This window comes from Zosterops lateralis (genome assembly GCF_965231275.1).
Source record: "Zosterops lateralis genome assembly, chromosome: 2".
Lineage (NCBI taxonomy): Eukaryota > Metazoa > Chordata > Aves > Passeriformes > Zosteropidae > Zosterops > Zosterops lateralis.
Window position 1 is genome coordinate 74,886,364 of NC_139763.1, and position 19,491 is coordinate 74,905,854.

The 19,491-nt window shown below is 38.7% G+C and overlaps 1 protein-coding gene across 2 annotated transcripts in view; it reads left to right on the forward strand.

Annotated features, from left to right (window-relative positions):
- ALKBH8 (alkB homolog 8, tRNA methyltransferase) overlaps window positions 1–19,491 on the forward strand; it is a 46,206-nt gene that overhangs the window by 22,470 nt on the left and 4,245 nt on the right. For both annotated transcript variants that reach the window (XM_083854310.1, XM_083854311.1), the window contains 3 exons: window positions 7,373–7,479; window positions 10,443–10,600; window positions 11,457–11,722. In XM_083854310.1, coding sequence (XP_083710436.1) covers window positions 7,373–7,479; window positions 10,443–10,600; window positions 11,457–11,722 — 531 coding nt within the window. The remainder of the gene's footprint in view (window positions 1–7,372; window positions 7,480–10,442; window positions 10,601–11,456; window positions 11,723–19,491) is intronic.

Sequence of the window (19,491 nt, forward strand, 5' to 3'; positions counted from 1 at the left end):
ATTCAGCACCACACTGTTTCCATACTACTTTCTCAGTATGTAGGGGCCAAGATTTTAGTGATGATAATAGTGCAGGAAGAGGTTTTAATTAAAGCAGAACTGTTTTAAACAGATGTTGAAGCATCTGCTGAATCCCCATACTTGGGTGTCTTATTAAATAACTTGTCAATGGTATTTAGTCCAGGATTAAGAGACTGAAATGTTAGTGTTTACCAGTAGGTGTGTACTGCATGCCTGAGCTCCTCTGTAATCAGTGGGGCTAAATCAGTCCAGCCTATGGGGTAATTCAGCTCATGCTGAGTAGACATCACTTGTTTCATTTCAAAAGTTTCAGTTCCCTAATAGATTGTAGATCTTCATCTTAAACTGATTTGCCTATTTCCACCCTAGACTTAAAATTAGCCTGAATTTCTGTACTACAGCACTGCAAGCAGAAAGCTGAGACCTGCAGAGGAGAATCCCAATGTTTGTATAGAGAGAAGATGGTTTTCCACAGTATAAGCTAATGAACATGCAACATGTTTTACTTATGCCTTGAAATACACTGAACCTGCAAGGACTTGGGCTATTTTACAACAGCTGGTGGGTCTGTGCCACACTAGTACTTGGTATGAGACTACACTTCAAATGCAAATATTTCAGGTCCTCTTCCCTGCAAATTACACTTACCTGTTTTATTTCATGTTTGGCAATATTACCTAGCCAAATACTGGCTTTTGCTGTATCAATTATTGTTTATATTGCATGGAGGCTTTATTCACTGGTCCTTACACTGCTTCTGCTGTAGAAAACTTTCAATTAAAGCCTGTAATGGTTGATGACAGGATGATAAATGTACAGATAGTAAAATTACAGTTGAAGGGAGTCCTGCTTATGTGTATTTGCAACCTCAGTAATGTGAGAATTGCGTGTATTTCCACAGATATTAGTAAACAATCAGTGGTTTAGAAAGGTGAGATGTGCTTTTTGAATACTGAAGTGTTTCCCTTTCTACATAGATACTGAAAATCTCTTGAGAACTTTTCTAAATGTGTGGAAGAATTACAGATACACCACAGATACGCCACAGCATCACATAGACATGTGTTACCACATTTAGGATCCTCTAAATATCATACTTGCATATAAATTTGTGCTTATTACACAACAGCTGTGTCTGTGTTGTAAGGACTTGTTCCGTGGTTTCTTGATGGACATTTGGCACAGTATTAGACATGTGAGTAAGGATTATTTGCTTTCAGCAGTAATACATTAAGTGCAAGTCTGAGGACACAGAACTGCTTTCTTAGGATGCCCGGGCTTTACATCTTAACAAATTGGGCCCTCTGGAGGCCATCAGGGTCAGGGTGTATAGGAGTCCTCCTGTGCTCTTCCATTGAACTATACTCCATTAGAAAGCAAGTGATGCAAAACCTTAGTAATTTCCTTGTCTTTGGAAAGGAGGATGAAGGATTTTGTGCGTTTCTGGCGCATTCTGCCCTGGTATAGTTGGGTGCAGTTTCCTGTATGTCAGTGTAGTAGCACCCATGGATGTGAGGAAAGATGCATAGCTGAAAGAATGGAAAATACTACAGAGGAGGCTAAGTCAGTAAAAGAAATTAAATGAAGACTAACAGCATTAGCCTGTTGCTTTCTGTGTACTAAAAGAGTTTAAGCTAAGAGCTAAGGAGACAATTTATTAAAGGATGAAGATGAAATGTTAGAATGAATAATTTGCTTCTTGCTGAGAACTTGACAGAGTCTTTGTCACTGGATTTATAACAGGATATCAAGGTTTTATGCTTTGGTTAGATAGCATTTTCCGGAAATGAGAGATCTATACCTATTGGGGGGTGGAGGAGAGAGAGAGAAGCAATGGTAATGCAACTATTACCTTTTACTGTAGGGATTGAAAACCTCTTCTATACAAGTCTAATATTCAACATTGAGTTTTAACACAGGTGATGATTTGGGATGATGCAAAGACAACCTGTAATGTGCTGACATACAAAAGAAACTTGATACTTTTAGAGGTGGTAGGAACTGACATATTTAAAGGGTTTTGAAACAAGGAGTCAGCTTGAGAAGACACATGAGTGAAGCACAAACATTTGTAGCAGCTGTGAATGATCTTGGAGTGGGAACAGCAGCAATCAGAAGTTGGTGAGATGGTGCCAGAAGTACCACCAGCATCCCAAACTCTGCCAAGGGTGGGCAGAGCAGCCACCTGGCTGGACATCACAAGGAGCTGGCATCTAGCTTAGCAAGGTGACTGATAATTTCTAATAACTTGGAGTTGGTGAACCTCCAGACATGGATCCCTGTGTACAGAAGGAGAATGGTGCATATTCCAGGTAGCTGGGACAAGGTTTGCAGAGGATTAGAAGCTCCTCCATCCAGCTGTGGTTAGCTTGAAAATTGCAGTAGTTTTTCTCTTCTTATGCACTACCTGAATCTTTTAGACAGGGGCCAGACCATAAAGGAATTTGTATCATGGAGTCAATGGCATACAGAATAACTAGGAGAGATACTGGTGTGCTGTTCAGTGGATGCATTCAACTCTGGGGTTTTATCAAGAAAATTATAACAAGGTGAGACCTCAGATATAAAAGAATGAAGTGCTGTCCATATTTTGAAATACTTTTTAAACACTCATATGCTAGACTTTGATTAAGAAGAAGAAATGCATAGATACTTAAAATGACACAGAGAATTCAGGAAGATAGTAACATGTTTCATGGATGGAAAATTGAATGCAGTTTTTGAAGAAAGAAAGCCTAGTGAGTATATTAAGCATCTGAGTAACATCACCATAGTGCCTAAATGGATAAACAGACTTAGCAAGAGATGGATGGTATGCTTTGGTGTAGATCTGGTATGGGGGAGGCCTGCACATGTGGTGAGAGATTTTTGAGAAAGGCAGTACTGAAATAGTTCATCGTCACGATTCTCAATGCTGCACTTGTTTCTGAAGTATGGCCAGAGAACATGATACACAATGTAAATATCTGCATATATTACATAAGGTAAATTTGCTATGATGTGTTTTTTTCAGGAAAGATAATCCTAATATAAAATTAATTTTTTCCTTTTAAAATTCAGCATTTTCTGAATCCCAAATTTTGGAATTTAGCATGGTTTTTGCAGTGAAAGGTGATGTATGTTACCAGTTGGTTGCCTTGGTCCTATGTGAACCAGCAGGCTCTTGCCTTTGTGTAGAGCCTCACTGTGTTGTTCAAGCTCCACGTGTGGGCTTTAAACCTCTCAGCTGTCTTTGAAGTAGACATCCTTTTCCATTTGTTTTACTTGTGGGAAACTGTTATGTAGGCTGATAATCTGTCTTTGCTCTCTGAAAATTCAGTAAATAATGTCAGAGACTTGAGGAGCATTCCACATTGTACTTTTTTTAGCTTGAGAGTATGTTTCGTCTAAGATAGTCTATTAGCATCAAATACCGATTGTAACAGAGACAAAGCTTAGAAAAATAATTGTCAATCCTCACTGTAGCTGTGAATTTCCTATTGACATTGTCCTTATAGTTCTGTTGCATTATTTCTGTTTTGCCTTTGAATCTTTACTTGTTTGATAGACCAGTCATTCACCTTCATCCTCCTATTCTTTCATCAAGTACCGTACCACTGCACTGACAGGTGCTGCAGACTTGTGCACCCTGAGGTGTTAAGGAAAAGATACTTTATATCTTGGGTTATTTTCTGATTTTTGCACTTTGCCATATTTTATGCCACAGGAACAACGTTCACAATGTGGGTGTCTCTTTGCTTTGATGTTTAGCCATCCTTCAAAGCTGTTTACTGCTTCATGTGCTCCCTTGTCATGAACGCTCTCTCTTAAATAACTTGGCATCATAAGTTACTTAAAACCACAAGTAGATATTAGCCGTTTGTTTCTTTTAAGGTTTTTTTTTTGTTTGTTTGTTTGTTGGTTTTTTTTTTTTTTTTTTGCTATATTCAGAGACACACTTTTTCCATAGTAGAAGGAAAAATGGTAAAATTATATAGCACCCACTGTTTTTATTTTTTGATTGTAATCCTTGGATGATGCACCATGAGCTAGCTGGAAATTTGATCTTTATTGACTCTGCCATCTAAGAGAACAAAGAAAATAGGTAAAAACAAAAATAGCAATTGGAAATAGCTCCTGTGGAACAAAGCTGTCATGAAGCAGATTGATTCAGCAGTGGCAAAGTTGCTTTATTGATTGTAAGTCCTTAGTAAATTAAAAAGAGGATCAAATGCGTTAATCTTCTGTGTGCGTGTGTGTTTGACGGTGACAATTGAGAATGCTCTGCCAGCATAAAGATGCATAGAGTAGTGTGGGAATGTTATCTACTTCATTCAGTAACAGGCTTGCCAGAGATAAGAACAGACTTCTTCAAAAACCCTTCTGGGTTGAATATTCTTTACTGTGCTGTAAACAAAGGAGAGAAGAACTACTCCTGCTTGGATTTTTAAGCATTCAGGTGTAATTAATCTAGGTAAAGGAATGAAGCATAGAAATTATAATAATTTTCTTCAGATGTTCCTTATATTTTATTCTCTGTCTCAATTACAATGTCAAATTTGTTGTTAATAAATCAGTGCAAAACCTTAATATATTGTAGCTGAGGACCTCAGTCTGCTTCATAAGCAAAAGTGGGTTTGGATTTGGATTTTCAACTCTAAATTACTGCTAATTACTTGATGTCATTGCCCATTTGCAAGTAAATTAATCTTTTATTTATATTTTTCATACCAAATCATCACAGCTTCTCATAAGGATGAAATTTAGTTAGATGGGGAGCAGCTACACAAAGTGAGATTATAGTACAGAAGCTTTCCCTCCCTAGAAAAGCAGGGAGCAGGAACAGAGCTGGGATTCTGTTCTGGTGAGGACTAGATGTTACCAAGATAAATTCTTGCTTTTCAGCCTCAAATTCTGCACCATCAGAAATTTTGTTTCATGTGTTTCTTGTTGAGTTACTGTAGTTGAAATTCAGCCAGGATAACATGCTCTTCTCTATTTTCCTGCCACTGCTGCCTGAAAATCCAGCTGCCAAGGGATAGTTTTGTGGCCTCTCATTCCCATCATGTCACCCACCTATAGAATACTCTGAACCTCTGTTGTTTCGGATGCACAGTTGTTTACCAGACAGGGTTTGAGGAGCATCTCCTATGAAGAGACTCTGGGGTCACACAGATGATGGGGGAAGAGGAACTGGAGGTGAATGAGGTTAAACAGAGAAGTCAGGGAGCTGGAGATACTGTTGTTTCCCACTACTTCATATGGAGTCACCAGCTTGGCCTGTGGAAGTGAAAGGGAACAAGGTCTGCTTTTGGGCCCTGGAGGGAAATGGGAGCTGGAAATGCAGGGGACTCATTAGAGGTCTCCTCATTGATTCATGAATAAAGTGCAGTTCTTTAATATCATCTTCAAGAACAAAGCTTTGTAGTTACTACTGACTCAGAAAGAGGACTAGTGAGGTAACGGGATTCCTTCCAGGAAGGAATCTGGACATTCTTGTGTTCAGTTTATTATGCCATACTGCTGAAGAACCCAGACTCTGTCTTGTCCCCTTGCACCTGTCCCCAGCAGCAGTGAGCCAGAGAGGCAAGAGACAGACTGAGGCATCATTTCACCCATTTCATCCTACCACTTCACTTCCCATTTCTTTTCATGCTTTTTCTTTCCTCGCTTGCTGGTCCTGATTAGTTACCTTCTGATTTATTTACCTTGCCAGATAGCAACATGTTTTTAGAACTTGCTGCTGCTTGTGCTTTACAGGACAGCATCCCCATCAGATTTGTAAAGCCTATTGTATTTTTTCCTTCTTCACTGCTTGCTTCTTTGAGGTTTCTAGAAGAAATTGTGAAGTCCAAGGGAAGGAGTACGGTAGCCAGTGGCTGCCATTCATCTGTTTGTGTAGCTATTGAAACATTTCATGATCATTAATCAGAGCTTATAGTTATACCTTATTACTCTTCCCTGATATCTCTCTACCCCTCTCAACCCCGCTGTTTGTCAACCTTGTCACATTTTGCTATAAATTTAGATAGCCCAACAGGAGAGGCTGTGTCATTCTGAGTGGTAGTACAGCATAAATAATTTTTCCCTAAAAATGTTAATGCCATTGTGCTTTTCTTCAGTGTGCACAACATTAAATAGTAATTGTTGTTAGTGGCAATTTGTAGTGTTTAAGAGTCTTGCTTATTCAGTCTCTGTCATGCTGGGTTTTTGTGCTGAATGACTGATTGTTGCACCACTGTTTTTCCTTTGTTAAACACGTCTGTACGCAGAAGGAGAACTGCCTAATTTGTTTCAATCTGGCATACTGGAGTAAGTCTGCTTTTAAGTTGCATGCTTAGTAGGTTACAAATCAGATGGCAGCATTTTCATGGTGCTAATTCTCCAGTGTACCACGAACTGCTGACTTGAATAGGTTTTGACCACTTTTCTTTTTCAGTAAGTCTTCTGTAAGTCGTTTGGCTTGCTTAAATGACCTGCTCCTTATTTTCCACAGCAAGAGTTTCTCTCATTTGGGAAATGTAAAAGGATAACATTCCTAGCCCAAGCAGAATCAAAATGTACCACTGCCATCTGGGCTGTGAAACTGGAATAAAGCTGAAAGTGTTACCTCAGTATATTGCTGTGGCTGGAAGCCAAATGGCAGATAATAAAAGAATGGTCTGGTAGTTGGCATGTTAGTAAGGATCTTGGGATGGGCTTGTTATGCTTCAAATCTCCAAGTTTATGGGCAGGTTAGAAATGATTTCTCTCACCTAATACTGCATATCTCAATGTTATGTATGTACTGAGCTAATTGTCTCAGCTCATCCACTGTGAATGGATAGGAAGTTCCAGAGGGCATAGGGTCATTCCACATCACTTAGCTCTACATTTTACACTAGAATGAATAACCCTGTGGAGAAACTTGTCTCTCTGTGTAGACATCACAAAAAGACAGTAGCTGATGGCCTTAGTCCAGGTACATAACTTTCAGATGCTTGAGATACAGCAAATGAGCCCTCTATTCCTGTCAGGCAGCTGCCTTTAGTTGAGAGACGGCAGCCCTTTCCTGCCTCACAGGTACACACAGAGATTGAACAGTGGTATTGTTCTCACAATGCTTTTATTGTGAAAAAAATTGGTATGTAATTTTAATTATCTCTATATACTATATATTTGTGACTGGCAGAAATTAGTGCTGAAAGGGAGGGAGCTTTAGGACAGGAGACCTGGAGACTTGCATTGCTAGGATAGATGTAGCTGTTTCATCGCAGTATTCGGTTGAATGCATTAGAGAGACAAACAAACCTTGGACTTGAGAATATCTGGCTTGTATATGAAGCTCTATGAGTCATGCTCATTCATGGTGATTGGTTTTGTTTCTTTTTAGATTGTGATGGATTTCAAACACCCTGATGGCCATACAGTGGCAATTATGTTGCCCCGATGTAGTTTACTGGTGATGACTGGAGAATCCAGATACCTGTGGACACATGGGTATGTATAAGAGTCCCTGCATTGCTGGTAATGGAGGACTAATAAATGTTGTTTGTTTGCTTTTTTAATGACAGTCCGTGTTTAAAATCATTTGAAAGAAATCAAATTTTATAATTAATATACAAATTCACTTGGCTGCTCAGATGCTGCTTAGGTTAAATTGAAAAACTTAGGAATTTAGGAAGCTAATTGCCAGTCCCTAAGGTGTAGTTTCCTGCTGCTGTCACAAGTAAAGTTTCAGTCAGAAATTGCTCTCATATCTGCAGTGTGAAAGTTCTCAATGACTCTGAGCTGGCAAAGAATTGATTGTAGTGCAATTAGTGTCACCATTCCCTTTCTCTCTTTTCAGCCCACAACTTTTCCCATTGGATCACATATGCCAAAGGCTTGAGAGAAGGGTTAGTGTAAGAGATTGACTTCCCCTGCACTGAGAGCCTGAGGGTGGCAGAGGGGAGTCTTCCTGAGCTGTTCCCAGCTGCTTTAGGGACACTTTAGCTGCTGGTAAGACTGCATTGAGCAGTTTTGGGATGCTGCAAAGAAATTTCTTGAAATATGTCTTGGGGCTTTGCTTACTGTAGAATTTGAATACATGCTTTTTAAATCATGCACCACTGGGAGATACTTCCAATTGGAGTGCTGAAATTGGCCAAAAGGCTAAAACCTTGGTGAACTCTGGGTGTGACAGTAAAACCTGTCAGGAGCGTATGGCAACCTTGTATTGGACAGAAATGCCCATAGTAAGCATTTCTTCTTTTATTTCACCTAAGCCGTCACTGGTTCAGCAGTCAATTGGAGACCCTAATTACATTCTGTGTAAATTAAACACCAAATCCTTTTATTGGCAGAAAATTTTCTGCCTTTTAATTTTGCTGGTTAATATGTATTATGAAAACAGGATGAACACGAACTCCCTGATAACCTTTATGTTATTAATTTTATAGAGGTCTCATATATTCCTGTATATTCCCTCGTTAAATTAAATAGCTGTAAAAAGCACCATTACAGAAGCCCAGGGCAGTGAACTCCCTTGTTGTTTGATATACAGGACTGAATACGGGTACCAGCGTTGTAAGTGTCTTATGCTGTCCTGTCAAATACCGTCAGTTGTCTTTTGGAAAGGTCATGTACAGCTCTGAGGACACAGTGCAGTTTCCATGTCAGTGACATTGCTGGCCAGGGAAGCCAGTGGGCAGTCCCCAGCCCCAGGCATCAGGCAGCTCCATGGGCCATGCTGAGGCCAGGTTGGAACACCAGCCTGGGGTCAAAGGAGAGGCCATGCACAGACAGAGCTGGGGATGCATCTGAGGCTGTAACTGGAACAAGGGCCAGTGAGACAGCCTCCATTTAAACACAGCTCCCAGGGGAAGGAGGGCTCACCCTCTCTGAGGCCTCTACTTTCTTCAGGGCTATCAGCTCTGCTCCTTCCAAGCCAGCCCTGGGCAGCCACACTCCCAGGAGGCAGAATGGTGCATGCTGGGCACTTGCAGTACTGGCTAGCAGCCAGCGAAGGTGGAATAGTGTACCTGTCTATTAAAATGTGGAATGAGATGATTACTTAACTCCCTTGTTCCTTTAAGTGATGGTTGTGTTTTGAGAAGCAATGAATAAACTACATTGAAAATGAGGATGCCAGACCTTCCTACTCAGGTACAAGTGGTTCCGGTGCTGGTTCTTGTCCACCTTTCCTAAGTGCAGTTTTTCTATATGTTGTTAAAAGCAGTAGTGGGTCAAGATATTCAACTGGAGTAAGCTTTGCATTGTGTCACTGGAACATCGTATTGTAATCAAAATTAAAATCATCCAGCGAGAAGTTGTAACTAATTCACTTGCATATATAATGTCAAGATGTATTTAATAACATTTGTGATGCCTTTTATCTACACCTCAGAAGTCAAATTATAAGAGCACAAGAGTCAGTTTTGAAACTAATATGGACATGTTTCTGTTGTGTATGCTTGGATGCCAAGGAATTAGAGACTTTTTTTTGACCCCATTAACAAAGTGCACAGGAAAAGCATTTTTGTTCAGTTCTCTGTGAAAGGGAAACACATGATTTAGAAATAAGCTATGCAGTGTTGTCAAGAAGGAGTAAAGATGTATTCTCTTTTTGACTCATAGGTGAAAGTAAAATTCTGACTTTTCTGATTAAGTTCATTACTGATGTGTTTCATATTTGGTTGGATAACCTTGCAAAACTCTCTTCTTGGCACTGCAATAGTAAAACCACTCTGTGCTGAACAAGAGGGTGTGCAGCATTTTATTTTTGACATTGGGAAATCCTTACAAGAGTAATGAAAGGAAGTGAGGGAGAGGAGCAAAACCCAAAAAAGACAAGAGATGTGCAATGCAGTTGTTCACCACCCACTGACTGATTCCCAGCCCACTCCCAGTTAATACACTGAGCAGGATGCTCTGTGGTGTGGAATATCCCTCTGGCCGGTTTGGGTCAGCTGTCCTGGCCATGCCACCTCCCAGCTTCTTGTGCCTTCCTCACTGGCAGAGCATGGGAAACTGAAAAGTCCTCACTTAGAGTAAGCACTGCTTAGCAACAACTGAAACATAAGTGTGTTACCAACATTATCCTAGTACTAAATCCAAAACACAGCTCTGCTGCTGTTAGCCCAGATGCTTAGAAGAAAATTGACTCTATCCCAGCCAAAACCAGGACAAAAATAAATATATTTTAAAAATATATAGAGAAGTACTAGACAAATAAACAATCAAACTTTATGGAAGAAAATGGAGGGAGGGAAGGGAAATATAATTACATGCAATTAAACAACATTTTAATTCATGTCATTAGTTTATGTGTCATCTCTTTTCTCTCTTAAATTGAATAAGTTGAAAACTGAGAGGCAGAAGTATGTTAAATAGGATGTAAGGGTTGCCTTCTTACAAAGATGGATTGGGGTTTTTTTGATGCAAATTGAATTATTCCTTTATTTTGTGTTGCTTTATTTTAGGATCACACCCAGAAAATATGATGTTATTCAAGCATCAGAAGAACTTGGGCACAAAGTTAGAGCAATCACTGCTGATGTTGGAGATTTAACATTAAATCGAAGGGAAACAAGGACATCATTTACATTCAGGAAAGTGAGGAGAAGCCCTTGCAATTGCAGTAAGTGTTTTGAGACAACCTTCAAGTCAAAATTGTTATTTATCACCTATAGGTAGCTCTTTTTGTTTTGAGAAAATCATTTGATTCCTGTGGGTAATTTTGGAAGTTGTCATAGCTGTTCCTGGATGGTTCATAGCATATTATATGGCTTGAATTGTTTGCATTCATGTGGTTGCTGGAGTTTCTCTATACAGGAAGGCATTTGGCTTGCTCCAGAGCCAGGCAAGTGTAATCTGGAGTCTTGTGTTTCATTGGCATTTCAAGTGCTTAATAATATAACAAAATAGAAATAACTACTATTCTTCAAGTGTTTTCCTCATTTTTGATCAGTTTGTTTCTTGGTTTTTTCTGGGTTTTTTTTTTTTTTTTTTTTGAGGAGGCCTGTAATTTTGAGAAAATAGGTACATTAGAGAAGGAGAAGCAGTCATATCTGCTGTGACAGAGCCATGTAATGTGCCTTTGGGCAGTAGAGATAATAATAGACAGGTGGCTCAATGATTACGTGGAACTGAAGTCCATTTATGCCCTTAGAACAGAATTTCAGAGGGTGAATTGTAATGATGTCGTGGTCTTTGGCACTGGGGGCACTATCTCAGTTTTGAGAACATAAACATCATTAATGTAGCAGATTAATGATCACTGCAAACAGCCTCTGGCACAAGTGGGCTGATTATTTATTTTCAGGTCATCAAACACTTCTGTAGTTTGACCTGCATTTCAGTTTTTAAAAGGTAAAGGAGAAATTAAGCATTTTTTGCATTTTATTATTTCACTTGTAATTCAATTTTACTGAGTATGCTTAATCAATGAGGAATTACTTTAAAAATTAATATTTTGTATCTGTTACTGTATCTAGTTTACCCATCTGTCTGTGACAGCCAGAAAGGACAGCAGAGACCGGTGCAACCTTCATTTCCCCAGAATGAGATGGAGGCCTCAAAGCTGGAGCAAGAATATGTACACAAGGTGTATGAAGAGATTGCCACACACTTCAGCAGTACCAGGCACAGCCCATGGCCCCAAATCACAGAGTTTCTTAGGTCCCTGCCTGCAGGGTCAATAGTGGCTGATATTGGTTGTGGTAACGGGAAGTACCTCGGCATCAACGAGAATTTGTACATGGTAAGTAGTAGCTACTGTCATTTGTTTTCACTGGTCCTGGTGTTTATTTAATCATACACTTTTAGCATGCTGGAGGTTCAGGTTGGCATTGGAAGAATGCCAAGAACAGAAAGCTATTTCCTGATCCAAGATCAATTACCAATTGTCTAAAGTTTCCACATGTATTCATTATGTGCATTACCTTTTTATTTTTTTCAAAGCCACTTCTGCTTTGTAATTAAAAATATGTTAGCAAAAATAGTAGTGGGTGCAATGGATTGAAAAATTGTAATGGATGGTTTAGCCTTTTTTGTCATTGTTGAATAAATTTATTAAATGATTGGGCAATTTGAATGCTTTTAACAAATTTTTCATTTGTTTGGTGGGTCGATGAAATCTCCATGGGAAACACTATTTTTCATGACCTCTTCAGTTCCCTGTGGGCTGGTGACACATCTTGTTTCTGAATGACGTCAGGTTTGGCTGTTCCACCTCTGGCTCTGTGCACAGGCCCAGTAAATATGCCAACATAAAATTCACAGGGAGATCTCAACTTTGGTACAGATTTCTTTCACTCCCTTTTCTTCATTTTTAGACAGTTCTGACATAATTCTTGCTCATTTTCTCTCCTTCACTGTCTTGCGGTCTGTACTTAGTCTGGTTTTACTTCTCTCCCTTCCTATCAGGGAAAGAGAAAGTATATGCAAACATGAACCAAGAGGTCACTTTCATTGCAAATATTTAAAAGACCTTTTTGGGGGAAATAAAAAAGAGTCAAACTTACCATTGTTTTAACCCAAAAGAAATCTCAGAGAAGCGTCTGTTATGTTATCTGCTCCCTCCTGTTGCAGGATTGTCTGATTCTTTCACGTGTTTGTCCTGTGAAACACTTTGGAATCCATCAGACTTCAAAACTTCTATGCAAGGCAAAGCATTCATTATTGTTAATAAAACTTGGAGCTGTTTATCTGTTTCAGGAGCTTCTGTCCTGTTATTTATATTCAGCTAAAAAAGATAAGTTGTTATTTACAATGCTGTTGTGTTAGTAAATTATCTCCCTTCTTGTTCTTATGGGCTAGAACAACATCAACCAGTTAATAAGTAGACATCTTTATGCCTGACTGCTGTAACCTACGTATTAATTTCAGTACATTTCATTCTTCTAGTCTTTCAGTCCTGATTCCTGTAAGAAAAATCAGCAAGCCTAACTAGAGAGAAAGATTTATCAGGGTATCATGAAGGTCAACTGGTCCTAGAATGGATTTGGTAAATTGCAGTTGTGGAGGTTTGTGGTAGCCTTTCAAAGTGAAATTAATGCAATATATTGTGTTCAGAAATTGCCAGCACGAGTCCGTTTTCTGTAGCCCACAGTTAAGTAGCTAAGGAAGGGAAAGATCACATATTGGCTGGCAGTCAGAGGAAAGCCAGCTCCTGTCCTCTGTTACTATAGGAGTTACCTAATTTCAAATGTGTCTGCATGAGAAATAAAAACTAGGAAAAATAACAGTGAAAGGGAGGAAACTATTAAAGAAGCAGTTAAAACAATTGAAAAACAGAATCTGGGAATTGCTTCATTTAGTCGGCCTCCCTTGACATTTTATTTTCCATTGGTGACAACTAGTGGTTCTTAGATGGAGATAGACTCTAGATTTTGCATTTGGTTGTTTTCATCTACAAGTCATCACAGAACTCAGGAGGATGGATTTGACTCCTTCTTTCTACCAGATTTATTTTTCTGTAGCAGCCAAAGTGTGGTTAAAGAAAACCCTGCGTGTATTATGTTTACAGGTGTTTTTAGACTTTGGACAAGGTATCTCAGGTGCTGTTAATTCCATCTACCATGGTTTAGTCATGGAGCTGAGGGTAAGGGATTACAGAATGTTTTATGTATTATGTAGGTGCACCGTTGGGATAAAGGGAGTGCTCTCTGTGTGCAGGACATCAGTTTTCTCCCTCATTTACTCCTCCTTAGTTGGAAGCATAAAATCCAGGCATAAACTTAGTAAATTCTACATTCTCTTTTTTGTGCACAGTGTAATGGAGCTCTTAGCCCAGTTCTTGTGGGGAAAGAAGCAATAAAGCAGAGCTGTGAAATTAGGAGTTGTGTAGGGATTGGGTAAAGCACTGTTGGCATGCCTTTGTGGCTTGGGATATTTTGTCTCAGAAGTACTGAAAATCTGAGGCAAGCATTTCCTGAAGGCAAGCAATGTGCTTTACAGGTTACTGTGCACTTTTATGCTTTAAGTAGCAGTGCTAATGGTAGATCACAGCTAAGGTAGCTCTCTTGATGGTTTTAATCTTCAGGTACTGTCTGAAAATATCTCCACTGTGGCCTGTGCTATTGTAGTTGCTTCAGTTTCTCTGGGTGATTACATGTAACCTTATCTACTTGAGTGTCCTGTGTGACAATGAAATGCACGAGTCCAGATATGCACAGCAAAAAAACTCTAAAGCATGAGTTATTCTGACAGTGAGAGAGCAGCAATTCCATGACAAACAAATTCAGATTAGGATGTTTCAGCTGGAGGTGGAATCCATGTCTGATGTAGCTAGCACAGAGGCTGAAGAAAGGTTTAATTTAACAGAAGTTTCAGATTACTTTTTCTGTCTTACCCACCTTGTTATTGTTTAAATGAATGCAAAAAAGAGACATGGTTTTAGTGTTGTTTTTCCACAATTCATTCCCCACTCAATCTCATTTGGAGGAATTATTTTAGCAGAATTTATTTAGCTGCTTTCAAGCATAATATTCATATCTGTAAGCAGAGCTTTTATTTTTATGAAACAATGTGTTTTAGCCTTAACCATTCCCCTGATGACCACAAGGGTTTCATTGATGTTATTGCAATGATCTCATGAATTCCTATGCACTTCAGCTTTGTCTCCTTGTTTCCAGTGTTCAGGTAGGTGTGGTGATGTGTAAGTCTCTGCAGGAACATTCAGAATCCTCACAGGGCTACAGTGTGAATGAAAAGTCATTGAAGTCTTTCAATATTGTGGTTTACATTTTTAATTGAACTGGTAAATTGGTAGGAAATTCAGTGCAAATAACTGAAAATGCCATAGGGTAGATATGTTTTATTTTTGTATGAAGAAATGACTCTAATTGACAGAATAGTGACGATAGAAAAAAAAATATGGCAATAGAGGAGCCAAAATGATTTGCTTTAATACAGACATTCCTATTTCTGTTGTGTGTGTCATTGAGAGGTAATTGGTAATGCAGTTTATATTTCACAAGACCTTGCAAGATCCACTTTTGCTCTGAGATGTGCACCTCTGTTTTCTGTATTACTGTCCCAAAGTGAGATCTACTGGAACCATATAAAAATTTGATTTTTCCAGGGTGTGGGGAGGAGAGAGAGTGAATATTTACTATGGTATGGTTGCGTAAAGTTGAGTGGGTTTTAGTTGCACTGGGTGTGTACAGATTGGGAATAGATTCCTCTGCCAAGGACTTTTTAGTAGTGGGTGAAAGCAGGAAGGACAAAACCAATCAGTAAAGAGTAAGTTCACTATATCTTAGCAATTGAAGGGTAAGAGAGATGAACCTTTCCTGCTCTTTTTTCTGAGTGAATAGGAGTCATTAAATGGGTGAGAGATCTGGGAAGAGAGCTCAGAAGGAACTGGGCAAGAGCAGCACAAAACTAGAATGAAAGCTGAATTGCTCAACTTGGTTCTGTTACTGTTCACAGAGAAATGAACTCCAGGTCTTAGGCATAGCACTTTGCTTTCAGAGATACCCTGGCTACAAGCAGTGGAAAACCAAAACACTACATGAAAGGAATGCTGAAAGCCTGACTCAGATGAATTGTTTGCTGGAATGTAATTTGGTTTCTCGAGCTTCTCATGCTGTTATAGCTAAGGCGTTTCTCTGGAGAGCGACGTAATTCCATTCGGTGCCTGGATTTCAGAATTAGATGTCGTTTTGTCCATCACTTTGTAATGTGCTGAATAAATCATGTTCCCAGATACTTAAATGAACTAAGTCTACCAGGCTGAGTTAGTTATAATGAGATAATGTTAGAAGAAAACACACAGGGGTGGGTAACCTCAATCTGTCTTTACCTGTCTGTTTTTCAGTATGCAAGAGGATTTATCTTTTGCAGATTTGCAGCATCATTAGAAAGCAAGCTATTTATTAGTGTCTTTTGGCCCCTAATGATTGATACCAAAACACTGCATTAAATAGATTTTATAAAATCTACTTTAGCTACTCCTTGCTGTAAAGGTGGAGGTGAAGGTGCATGGGAACATGAAGGAGCAAGATGGCATTACTGTGTATGTTATCCATTTCCAGGATGCCAGTATAGAGCTGCTGCAAACTTAGACAAGTCACAGGTGTTATATTTGTTTCTCCCCTCCCTCCCTTCTCCTCTTTTATCTTAGCCTTTTTATTTATTTATTTATTTATTTTGGATGCTTTGATTGTCTAGTTTGCATTATCCAGTGTGCCTAGAGAGGGTGTGGTATGCCAGAGTGATGACATACCTTTGCCCCTTTCCTAAGTTTTGTGTGTGTTGGGGTTCTAGTTACAGGCCTCCATACTAATACAGATTTCCTGTCTTAAATTAAGAGTTGGATGCAGTTAATATTTATCCTTATACACTGAAATCAATGCCTGAAATCCACGTGAATTTCAGTCACAGGATCTGTCAGTGGCCACTCTTGAGCTCCTGTGAGCCACTGTTTACATCACAAAAAGTGATGAAGAGATGAGTGGAAGTACTTCCCAAAAAAGCAGGGATGTGGGAACAGATGTCTGAAGAAAAAAATCTGAGAAGCCAGTCTCCTTTATGGAAATATTGAAAGGTGTGGAGCAACTTGCTGAGGGGTAGACGTGCTGAGGTAGACTCAGCTGAATAATCAGCTATGCTGTTTGAGATAAATAAGAGAAATTGTGGAGTTTGAGCAAGAAATTTCATTTGGAAAGCCAAGATATAAGAAATGATTGAAAAGAATCATAGATAATAAGAAATAGCCTAAAAACATACACATACAGCTTGACTCACCAAGAGATGTACTAGATTGTTTTGGGTTTGGATGCTGGACTAATAGTAATTCATCTGCCTTTCTCCACTCTTCTAGAAGAGATGCCAGCAAAGACAATAAATATCCTGTCCTGAGCATTGAAAATAGAGATATGAACTGGCAAAAATTAAAGCTGTCTAGATACATTTTGAGATTTGCTTAAATGTTTTGATTATATATTTAATTACAGAATAACCTGTTCTCAATTAAAACAGTCCTTCAAACTCTTCTGTAGATGAAGAGTTTGCATGCTTTAGAATTTAAAAATCAGTCAGTAATGGAATTGGGAAAAGTTGAGTTTGGGATCTGTGCCCCTTGCTGTAAATGTTTTCTGTACTCATGAAAACCACAGGCTAGTTTTCCATCTGTAAGCTAGTATTGCACCACTAAACTTACCTGCTTTTTGCTGCTGTATTGTTTTCTAAGTGACTGAAATGAATGTATTTTGGTTTTTAATGAATGCATGTCTCTTGTAAGTTAGAAAATACAGGAATGTGATGATTATATTTATTTTGAAATATCACCTAGAGATAATTCTAGTAAGGATGCTAAAGTTGCCTAGCTTCAGCACCAGGCATCTCTGGTGACTTCTTGTGTTCACCATTTTTGCATATATGCAAAGCACCTATTGTCATGTTCACATTTAAAACCATGTAAAGTTTTACCCTACAATACCTATTTTAGAGTAGCTGTGTGTTCGAAGTGTTCTGCTTCAAGGTCTCCATTTTCACTGTGAAAGAGCATCTTTTTGCTTTGGATGTACATTTGCTTTAGAAAGTATGTCAATACAAGTAAACCTGACTTTATAATATTTGATATAATTTAGATGCAAATGAGGACTTTGTAATCTGGCAGTCATGCCTTTGTTGTCATTCTTAGTTCATTGGATTTCATCAACATACATTGTAGTCCTTTGCAAGGTCATTTTGGGAATGAGGGATTGTGTTCCATTATCCAGCCTATTATTTTCACTCTAGATGTGGAGGACCAAAGCAATTCTTTCTGGGAAAGCTTGCCTTCAGTGGAAGCTGCAAGTATTATTCTTCCTCCTTCTGCCGGCGGTGAATTTGGTCCTTTGAGTTTTATTATTAAGTGCTGCCAGCCAATGTCTTAATTGCAGAAGTAGTTAAAGGTATCGGTAATGAGGTGTGCAATCACTAACATGCAGGTTGTCAGAGTAATTTAAAGACACTTCAGTTGGCTGCCAGTGTAAAATGATGGGGATTTGTTTGCATTCAAGTAAACAAGGCTTTCCTTTTTTTATTCATAAACAACGCAATTCACTCAGTGCTTTAGTAAATTCGAGAGACCAAGGAATGAGTGTGAAGAAAGCAATGTTAGGATTGATCTTTTCAGGTCTGTTTATTGCTAATTGACAGGATAATACATACATACAGTTTTTGTGGAGGATTATATTGTATTGTTAGGCTGGCATTTTCAAAACTGTTTCATTTACTTCAGATCAAAAATCAGGGACCTGGGTAGCAGGCAGCTCACTCACTGGTAAGCTTTCATGAAATAAGACTGGAAGAGAATTCAGGTTTTCTTCAAAACTGTGGTAGTAGGCTGAAAGATAAAAGGATTTGAAGAGATAAAATGAAAAATTATGATGGAAAATAAATATATTTTCATTAATCATTGCAAAAGAGGTTTTTAATTTTAGTGGTACTGTTGTCTCTTCTGGGTTGATTAAGCAGGGCAAGTTGTTTGCTATTCTTGTTGCATCAAAGATGGTTTAATATTCTTTCGGTGTCAAGTGCAATAAACACAGTCAACAATAATTATTTAGGATTCTGAACCTGTTCTCTGTTATCTACTTGTTTCTGTTCATTGCAAACAAATAAATTTATTATTCTCATACATGCAAAGTTTGATATACAACCTGGTAGCAGGGCTTTGGTTTGAGTATTGAATGTACATAGCAGACAAAAAACCAACAGTGGCACATGCCTCACTGTTTCTTTCAGAAGGTGCCTTGATCAATTTAGATTTGTTGTTTTTATGCAAGCATGTAAAAAACATTTCTAGATGCTGATTTTTCAAAGATGGTAAGTTTTGTCGTACTGCCTTTGATATGGACACTGGGCAGGCGTAGCAGGCTGACAAATGGATTTAAAGAGGGAAAAGTATTAATGTTTTATGAGGTGAGGTATTCTGAAATGGTCCTAGAGGTCACTTCACGAAACTGTAGCTTGGAACCTTGGAAAACTATGTTGAGCTAAATTTTTTTGTGGATCGTGATGCTGAGAGGTAAGAGAAAGACATCTGAGCACTTCCTCGCAGTGAAATGATAAAACCTGGGTGATGAGTGAAGCTGTATGCCATACTTTAGTGATGCCACCAAAGTCACTGAATAATTGCTTACACTTGTAGATCAGCTTTTGTGAGTTAGGTGTTCGGGTACTTCAAATGTCATCAAGTTACAAATGGCAGTTGACATAAAAAGAAATACTGAGGTTTGGTCACCTCTTATTTTGCTCATTGCAAGACACCTTGAATGAGTTTTGAAGAAAAGTTAGGTTGAAACCTGGTCCATCTTAAGCTGGTGCTAAATGAGCTGTCTAATATCTAGTCTTTCATCTTTGTTTTAAGTCAGCATCAGGGTTGTTTTCTTTTTGTCTCTATCTGGTAACTATATACTCCTCTTAAGGCTATTTTCTCACATTTGCTCTTGTTTTGATTTTAAACTGTGTTCCCTCAGTAGGAGACTGTAATAACTCCATTACTGTTAAGCATCAAATGAAAATCATATTCCAGTC